Raw genomic sequence first — 10,130 nt, 5'->3', positions numbered from 1 at the left:
TGGGGAGGCCAGATTAACTGAACAACCATGTTAGTAACTTAACAACCACAGGGATTCGCTTAACCACCGTGGCAAGAAAGGTCGTAAAATGGGGAAAACATTCACTTAACCACTGTCTTGGTTATCAACAGAATTTCTTTGGCTTCCATTGTGGTTACAAACTGAGGACTACTGCATGATATAAATGTGAAGCTTATATTAGCAGGTTGATGCCCCAAATAATTGTCCTTTCATTGGTTTCTCCAGCAGAGGAAGACATTTCTGTGGTGGATCACTGGTGAAAGAAGATTGGGTCCTGACAGCCAAGCAGTGTTTCCTCTCTCGGTATCCATTTCACATTTTTTATTAGATCTTCCAATAAGATCCTACCTTTTAAAGTTTGCCTTTGGGTAGAAATGTGCTGTGGCCTGTCAGCCGCCTGCCCCTCCAGCAGCCAAATCAGGAGGAGGAGGAGGAGGAGGAGGAGGAGGAGGAGGAGGAGGAGGAGGAGGAGGAGGAGGAGGAGGAGGAGGAGGAGGAGGAGGAGGAGGTGGTGGTGGAGGTGGTGGTGGTGGTGGTGGTGGTGGTGTGGGAGTCAGGGTCAGCATCAAGGCAACCTGAGAGCTCCGAGGAGGAAGAGAGAATGGAGCTGGCAGAGAGAGAGAGAGAGAGGGAGGGAGGGAGGGAGAGAAAGAGAGAGAGATAGACAGAGAGGGAGAGAGAAAGAGTGAGAGAGGGAGGGAGAGAAAGAGAGAGAGGGAGGGAGAGAGAGAGAGAGATAGACAGAGGGAGAGAGAAAGAAAGTGAGTGAGAGAGAAAGAGAGAGATAGACAGAGAGGGAGAGAGAGAGAAAGTGAGTGAGAGAGAGAGTGAGAGAGAGATAGACAGAGAGGGAGAGAGAAAGAGTGAGAGAGAGAGGGAGGGAGAGAAAGAGAGAGAGGGAGGGAGAGAGAGAGAGAGATAGACAGAGGGAGAGAGAAAGAAAGTGAGTGAGAGAGAGAGTGAGAGAGAGATAGACAGAGAGGGAGAGAGAGGGAGAGAGAGAAATAGAGAGATAGACAGAGAGAGAAAGAAAGTGAGTGAGAGAGAGAGATAGACAGAGAGGGAGAGAGAGGGAGAGAGAGAAAGAGAGAGATAGACAGAGAGAGAGAGAGAAAGAAAGTGAGTGAGAGAGAGAGTGAAAGAGAGATAGACAGAGAGGGAGAGAGAGGGAGAGAGAGAAAGAGAGAGATAGACAGAGAGAGAGAGAGAAAGAAAGTGAGTGAGAGAGAGAGAGAGAGAGAGAGAGAGAGGCGGAGCCTGGGCCATCCATCAGCCCTCAGAGGGAAAGTCAACAGCCCCCAGGTCTGGAGGTGGCTGATGAGGAAGAGGAGGAACAGCTGGGTCCAGTGCCTGACACGGGGATGTGCAGAAGGCAGAGGAGAGGAGAACAGTAGAAATCTATGGGCCGGTCCTCGGGATGGAAGAACCACCACTGCTAGCAAAGCCCTTCCCTAGCTCTGGGGATAAAAGGCAGGGGACGGAGATGAATACATGTGGCAGACAATTGCTCATCTTCCAGCCCGATGGACTTGTTAGCCTGCGTTGAGGGAGAAATATTTTTGCCGGGGCTGCTGGCACATCCTAATAAAGGAATCACTGATTTAAATACAACAGGGTTTGTCATGTTTAGGGAGCTGGGTCAGAACAAAATGTTGATTTTCTGACATCACAAGAAAGGGAAGGGAGGGAGGGAGAAACGTTAAACTATTCCCTACTTCTATACAATGGAACTCTGGGATGTTCAGAGCATTTGAGTAGAGAGGACCATTATTTCATTTTGCAAGGGCAGCGAATATCTGCAGCTCAGGTGGCGGGTGAGGGTGAAGGTTCATTCTCCGAGCTTGTGGGTTGGCTTCTGAATGTTTCGTTACCAGGATAGGTCACATCTTTAGTAGAATTTAGGGAATGTCAATATTCCTCTGTTTATAAGGGCTCCGTGTGGTCAACAGGTTTTGTGATTGAGGGTTGTATCAAGTGACAAACTAGTGATGGGCGTTGTGATGGGTCAGGTGTGCGTCACGTCACGTGAAGGACTTGGGATGGGTCTTGTGGATCTTGTGATGGGTCAAGTATGGGTCCCATCAGGTGAGGTTCTAGCGAGGGTCAAATTTTTGCGAATTTTCCTAGAAACATTCCGCTTTTCTAGATGAACCCATATCTAAAAAAGTCTCCTTTTCCTTGGTGAGGTCCGACCCTGAAATTGGACATATTTTTACTCAGTAACAGTTGGGTTTTAAACTATTTGCACTGGTGTTGTTATAGTTCAACGTCTGTTCAGAGTAAAAACCCAACGGTTAATCCAGATGGCACCGTTTTCACAGCGTGAAGTGCTGGAATAGTTCCATTCTCCGCTTCGGGAGACTAAAATATGGCAACAACCTCCTGAATTCAGTGGTTTATTTTGCTTGGGGTGTGTGTGGGATGAACTGACCCCCTAAAAGCTACTTTTGTTTAAATCTAGCAACGGTTATCTAAATAGATCACCGCAAAGCAAATAAGCCAAGTGAGGAGTCTGTGGCTCTAATCTCTCTTCCATTCTGCTTTATTTTTTATTTTTTTTATTATTGACTCATCATCCAATTATGTTTGCTTTCTTTAAGGCATAATCTCAAAGACTATCAGGCTTGGCTCGGCATCCATAATGTGGAAAGAGCTCATGAAGAAAAGCATAAGCAAGTCCTGAATATTTCCCAGCTGGTCTACGGGCCTGAAGGATCAGATATAGTTTTACTGAAACTTTCCAGGTTGGTTGAAGTTACGCTAATATTTCGTCGGCAATTTCTCCGTTGGCTGGATTTAATGGGCGGGTGAAACCGTGCTACTGGAGGAGGGAATGGAAGGCTTTAAGGCACCTGCAATCATGAGGAATGTTGTCCAGGTGTCTCCTAAAAGTCAAATTGTCATAGGTTGAAGAGAACAGCAACAAAGATGATTAGGGGTTGTTGTTGTTGTTAGTTGCAAAGTCATGTCTGACCCATCGTGACCCCATGGACCACATTCCTCCAGGACTTCCTGTCCTCTACCATCCTCTGGAGTCCATTGAAGCTCACACCAACTGCTTTGGTGACTCCATCCAGCCACCTCCTTCTCTGCTGTCCCCTTCTTCTTCTTTTGCCCTTCATCGTTCCCAGCATGAGGCTCTTCTCCAGGGAGTCCTTCCTTCTCATCAGGTGGCCAAAGTACTTGAGTTCCATCTTCAGGATCTGGCCTTCTGGAGAGCAATCGAATCCAGCCTTAACATCTGGCTGACTATGCAATGAATCACGAGACTCTAACTTCTTCGTCTGATTTGAAAAGACATGTTAAATTTACCTACTTATTCCCGTACATGTCCATGTTTTTTCTTTTCTAGACCTGCAGTAAGCAATAATGCTGTGGCTATTATCCGCCTGCCCATTTCTGGTTGCACCATTCCAGATGGGACCACGTGCAGCGTTTACGGATGGGGACACACAGGAAGTAAGTAATTCAAGTTTGGGACAGAACACTCCCCACCCAAAATCCTCTTCCTTTTTCCTTCTTCCCTTTTGGGGAGGGGGCTTTTTGTGATCCCTAATAAAAATTAGTTCTGGCCTCAATTCTATCCTTTGATTTAACGTCTCTTTCAAACACTTTCTTATCTGATGCTAAAAGGTTCTAGCTTTTGGGCACTCCCACCACAAGTGGTAAAAGGTTCCTAGGGCAACATTGCATTTCCAACATCGTGGCAATACGTTTTTATTAATTTTTTTAGCTAATCTTCGTGGAACATCTAGATTCAAGCCAGAGTTTTGTTCCATGTAGCATCCGCTTCCTGAACTCTCAAGTTTTCTCTTTCCACCATGTATTCAAGAAGGACAGGGGTTAATATATATATGTACTGTATGTATGTATATGTGTGTGTGTCCCATGTATATGTGTGTGTTATGTATGTGTATGAGTAGATATATACTTTCTTTTGAGAGTAGGCAACAGATTTTCATTTCTTTTAAAAAGGTCTTTATTAGGTAAACATTAAAAACGATGGGCAGAGTGTGACATTTCTGGCATAGTCATTTCCAAAGAGTTCTTAGATCTTACAAAAATAACAGTTTATATCCATTACATCGGTATGTTCAATCGGTCAAATTATATGTCAATACATATACATATCCAGTTCCTACCGATCATACAATCTTCGTACCATATTCCCAATTCTTCTATAAACATATTTTTATTTCCATTTTCATAACATACAATCACATGTATACTATACATAGCCAGTATCATATAGTATTAAATAATGATTACATCAGTTCCTCTTGTCCTCAACGCCCCAAAAAGATTAACACCCATTATTAGCTCTTCTACTCTCCATACACCTCTTTCTTCTACCTCTCTCCTACTTCCTATCTTCCTTCCATCATCCTTTCCTACTCTACTTCCCCTTCCTTTCTCCTTCTCCTCCCTCTACATTCCACTCCTCCTTATCCTTCTCATCTTCCCCCCTTACCCTCTCTCCTATCTCTCTCTTCCCATCTTTCTTCTCCCTTCTGCTTCCCACTCTTCCTCTCATTGGTGTCTACTTCCCCTTCCTTTCTCCTTCTACTCTCTCCCCTTACCACTCCTCCTTATACACCTCATCTTCCCCCTTCACCCTCTCTCCTATCCCTCTCTTCCTATCTTCTTCTCTCCCCTACTTCCGACTCTTCTACATCCTGTCTTCCCTCAATCATTTTCTACTCTACTTCCCCTTCCCATATTCCCAATTCTTAACTTATTCGTGTTTTTCTGTTCCGACCTTTTTCCCCCCGTTTCTAACCATCAGTAGTACCATTTGTCCCAGATTCTGTGCGATTCGGTCTCGACCCTTGTCCTTGAGATCCAGAGTCAGTCTGTCCATTTCTGCACATGTTAGTATTTTGTTTATGATCTCTTGTTCTCTTTGTCTTTCCTTTTTTGCGCGAAGGTCAATCTTGGTGCCGTTAAAATATGCAACATTAAATACGATCCACCTTTGCTATATTTTTTATTTTGTGATCCCTAATAAAAATTAGTTCTGGCCTCAATTCTATCCTTTGATTTAATGTCTCTTTCAAACACTTTCTTATCTGATGCTAAAAGGTTCTAGCTTTTGGGCACTCCCACCACAAGTGGTAAAAGGTTCCTAGGGCAACATTGCATTTCCAACATCGTGGCAATACGTTTTTATTAATTTTTTTAGCTAATCTTGTGGGTGGGATGTGTCACCTATAGAACATCTTGTATAGGCTCTTGTGTATGGGTAGATATGTACTTTCCTTTGAGAGCAGGCAACGGATTTTCATTTTTAATGTGGGGCAGTGCGCTCACAGCAAATAAATAAATAAATAAATAAATAAATAAATAAATAAAGTTACTTCTCTTCATAATTTCAGCAAGGAATTTTGACGGGCAACTTCAGGAAGCAAATATGATCATTATGGGGAATGAACGCTGCAGTCAAGATTTTGGAGGAAACGTCGTTCTGAAGGAATCAGAAATGTGTGCGCGAGCCGAGAGCATCGGCAGTGGAACTTGTGAGGTACAATCTCTTCTTAAAAACTTCCAGTGTTAGAGCACCCACAACTTCGGAAGATTAATTGTTCTCGCTGTCAAGAAATTTTTCCTTTGTTCTAAGTTGCTTCTCTCCTTGATTAGTTTTCACCCGTTGCTTCTTGTCGTTGCCTTCAGGTGCTTTGGGGAATAGTTTGACTCCCTCTTCTTTGTGGCAACCCCTGAGATATTGGAACAATACTCATATTACCACTAATCCTATGAATATGATAATATAAATATAAATAGAGTAGAGTGGAAGGGAAGGGAAGGGAAGAGAAGAGAAAATACGGAGTGGTGTGTGGATTGGTGTGTAGAGTGGTGTGTGGAGTGTGGAATTGAGTGGAGAGGAGTGTGGATTGGTATGGGGAGTGGAATGTGGAATGGAGTGTGGTATGGAGTGGAATGTGGAATGGTGTGTGGAGTGAACTGTGGAGGGGAATGAAGAGTAGAGGAGTGGAGTGTGGAGGGAACTGGGGAGTGGAATGAGGAGTTGAGTGAGGAGTGCAGGTGAGTGGAGGTGAGTGGAATAGAGTAGAGTAGAGTAGAGAGAAGAGTAGAGTAGAGAGAAGAGCAGAGTAGAATAGAGCTATATCAAGATTAATTTGCCGTCAAGCGTTCTTATGCTACTCTTATACATTCAATGAGCGAGCTCTTCCTTCTTTTACAATGAGCTTTTCTCATCTTAATCTCTCTTCTGTTAACGCATCTATGTGATTTTTCCTATGTTTTTCTCTTTCTAGCGGGATTACGGTGGCCCACTGGTCTGCGAACAGAATAGAATCAAGATCGTAACGGGAGTGATTATTCCCGGACGAGGATGTGCGGTTCCCAAACGGCCCGGGATATTCGTCAAGGTGGCTTACTACTCCAAATGGATACACAAGATCTTAATGACATACAGGTCGTAGCTGAAGAACCCTACCAAGGAGGGAGGAAAATGCCACTTCTAGGGACACTGGAGGATAGTGGGAAATTGCATTGCGAGTGAGAAAACTTGGACTTTTCTGGTGGGTGGGAGAGGGGAAATGTTGTCCATCAAATATTAACTTGATAATAGTCAAGTTTAACAGATGTTTGTGGCTCTTCCTGTCCCATTCTGCCTCTGGCTGCGTTGCGTGGGGTAAGCCAAATGCCGTGACTTATTTCCTGAATATACTTGAATAGGAAAGCAAATCTTCTAACATGGTGGCTGGAGAAATACACATTGTCTACACTTAGCCCAGTTGTTGTTGTTCTTCTAGGCTGCTGTTTAGGAGAGCTTTGTTAACAGGCATAAACACACACTGACATTTGCAGTTCCTTTCCTACACCCAGCTCTGAATTCATCTTTAAGGCGCCATGAAATGTGTGCATAAGTCGGGGACAATGTCATCCCTTACATTGTTTCATTGTGTTTTCATTCCTTTATCAGTGGCTTTCTGGATGTGTGACCTGGTTGAGCAACTAATTCACGTGGTCCATTCCATCGTGGTAGGGAAAGCCATCCCAACAATGAGGATGTAGTTTTTCTGGAGGAGTCCATAAATGGGTACCAACATGGGTTGGGTGTTGATCCAATAACAGGTTCTACTAGCTCTCTATGTCCAAGCTTACTCTGAAGGTTATCTCCTTCTTCACTGATGCAATGGCACATAGAGATGACGAATTGGAAGTGGAGTGGAAAATGACCAACATCATCTTATGTTATGTTATGTTATCTTATCTTATCTTATCTTATCTTACCTTATCTTCTTATCTTAGATCTTAGATGTTATCTTATCTTATCTTATCATCTTATCTTATCTTAGATCTTAGATCTTAGATCTTAGATCTTAGATCTTAGATCTTAGATCTTAGATCTTAGATCTTAGATCTTAGATCTTAGATCTTAGATCTATCTTATCTTAGATCTTAGATCTTAGATCTTAGATCTTAGATCTTAGATCTTAGATCTTAGATCTTAGATCTTAGATCTTAGATCTTAGATCTTAGATCTTAGATCTTAGATCTTATCTTATCTTACCTTATGAACTTCTTTGGAGACCAAGCATATTGTTTCCTTCAAGGCAAATCTTGGTCTTATTATTTTGAACCTACAAATTTCATGCCACCCCATTTCTTTTCAATTCATCTACCGCTTCTTCTCCACTAGAATGTAAACTTTCTCAACAACGTTGCCTTCTAAATAGTTCCACCACTATCTCTGGCCCTTTGGGCTGTAAGATATTATTCGTTCATTCACTCATTCGTCCCTACACTTCTTCGTATTTGGCAGTCTTCCACACGAAGTTCTAAATTTGAGTATTAGACCTAGGATTTGGGGTTGGAGAAAAAGCAAGCTTTCTAGTTTGCTAAACAGCCGGTCATCCCTTTAGATTATATTGGGCACAGAAATTTCAAAATATCCATTAGAAATGTTTAGCATCGATATCCCTTATCTGCTGGCTTCCCTTTAAAATCTCAGCAGATTGTGAACAATTATCCTAAACTTAAACCCTTAATTCATGTCCATGTGCCCAACAAAAACTATCATGGAGTAGATGATTCGAATCTAGTAAAAAATAAAATACCTTGATCTTTTTTTTTAAAAAAAAGAGAATTTAGAAATCGGTTCCTCCCGGTTTGACGTTTCTTGATTTGAGTTTAAGGATCTAGATTAAGGCAAGGATCATAATCAAATTTATTTTTCATGAAGAATTAGCATTCCTTCAACCTCCAAGATTCTTTGATTCTGATTTTATAAGCGTTAGAGTACATTTTATCGGTAATAATCCACGGACAATCCTTTCCAAAGCATGCAGTCGTATGCTACACAAACGTTTGCACCCTTTAATTGTTCAAGATTTAAACCTTTCGTTTTTCAAGAGTTAAAGGTGAGGATTCTCATCCAATGAACTGTCAGAGATTGGCTTGTGTTTTTTTTTTAAAAAACAACTATTTAAAAAAACCCATCCGTGTTACGGTTGAAAGAGCTGTGATGTGTTTTCTTCAGCATGTTTACTTCTGTTTGCAATCACGTCCTGAGAAGATTTTTAGAAGCACATAAATGTTTATTGCCTAGAAACAAACTCCTGCTCTCTCAATTGTATATTGAGAGTTATTGCTAACCTTAGTTTTCTTGTGCAACTATCTGTATAATACGTATATTTTGCTACCTGTCATTCTTGTGTTCACATTTTAAATACGTTTTAAGTATGCACTTCTACACGCAAAGTGGGAAGTTGTCCATAATTTTCAGTTCACTCCCTATTATGCTAAGATCCTTGTAAATGGATGCTTTATTATATTAGCTTCTTGAGATCACAACAGGCAGACAAATATCAGCTAATGAGCTCTGTAAATCTCCTGTGTATTTCTGCTGGCCTTTTGTTCAAAGGACTTGTAATTAATTATGTGGTGACATATCCAGAACTTTACGAGAACTAAAATACCTCAAATGCAAAATGAGGTGTGGATTAATGAAAGTCAAGTTTCCAATCTTTAGTGTAAATTTAACGTTTTCTAGCTCTGAACCAAAATATAATCCAATACAAGAGAGATCTAAATTTTGCTTTAGTCATTTTTTTTTTAAGCTTGGGTAAATTACTGTCACGTTTCCAAACTGTAAGATATTCTGCAAATATTTTCCCTCTCCGCTTCCCTGTTCCTTCTTCAAATTGTATATATTTGTATGATGTACATGAAAAGAATATTCATGACACTATAAATGTAATTTGTTTTGCATTTTTTTCTCTCTCTCTACAAGGTTTATGTATTCTCCGTAATATGTTCAGGCATTTTTGTATTATGAATGCAGGCCTTTCGGCTCGGTGTAATAAAAAAATATTCTGAAATATTATAAGCTTCTGCAGGGCAGAAGACAATATGAATTTATATATAAAATATGTATAGGGGTATTATTATGTATTGTGTAAGGCTACTTGGGAGATTTGCGATGAGTTGTGTCTCTTTAACAATGACTTTATCAATCTGATTACTTGTAAAATTTCTGATCGTCTCCTGGAATTAGTTGATTTTCTAATATACTGACCTGTGGAGAAATGTAATGTGTGTCCTTGAGATCGCAGGGATTGTGTTTGTATATATACACACACACACACACAAACACACACACACACACACACACACAATATCACAAAGAGAGAGACATATCTATCTATATATATATGGTGCAAGATTAATCTGAGATGCATAGATTATTCTGAATTTTCTCAGTTCAGGCAGCTGAGACCCAGGAATGTTCAAAAGCATTTTGGAATCCCAAGTAGACATGATTCTTGTTTTTTTTCTGTCATACATTCTTGAAACATGCTAGAGATGGAGGAAGAGGAGGAGGAAAAAAGAATAAAGAAAGAAAGAAAGAAAGAAAGAAAGAAGAGGAAAAGGGAGGAGAAATGAAGGAAGGAAGGAAGGAAGGAAAAGAAAAAAGGAAGAGAGAGAGAGGAAAGGAAGGAAGGAAGGAAGGAAGGAAGGAAGGAAAGAAAGAAAAAGAAAAAGAAAAAGAAAAAGAAAAAGAGAAAGAATAAAAGAAAAAGAAAGAAAGAAAGAAAGAGCAAGCAACAAAGAAAGAACTGGAAATAAGAAAGAAAGAAAGA

The 10,130-nt window shown here is 40.9% G+C and overlaps 1 protein-coding gene across 1 annotated transcript; it reads left to right on the top strand.

The window, feature by feature from the left end:
* Nucleotides 1–249: 249 nt before the first annotated feature.
* LOC116523259 (hepatocyte growth factor-like) lies at nucleotides 250–7,304 on the top strand (the record flags this gene model as incomplete). The annotated part of the gene is made up of 5 exons (XM_032238353.1): nucleotides 250–324; nucleotides 2,622–2,765; nucleotides 3,374–3,480; nucleotides 5,397–5,542; nucleotides 6,297–7,304. Coding segments are annotated over 5 exons (640 nt in total), but the record flags the coding sequence as incomplete, so codon positions are not given.
* Between the last annotated feature and the right edge of the window lie 2,826 nt (nucleotides 7,305–10,130).

The sequence above is a fragment of the Thamnophis elegans genome, unplaced genomic scaffold (assembly GCF_009769535.1).
Source record: "Thamnophis elegans isolate rThaEle1 unplaced genomic scaffold, rThaEle1.pri scaffold_129_arrow_ctg1, whole genome shotgun sequence".
NCBI classification, from domain to species: domain Eukaryota; kingdom Metazoa; phylum Chordata; class Lepidosauria; order Squamata; family Colubridae; genus Thamnophis; species Thamnophis elegans.
This window is presented reverse-complemented; position numbering and strand designations above follow the sequence as displayed.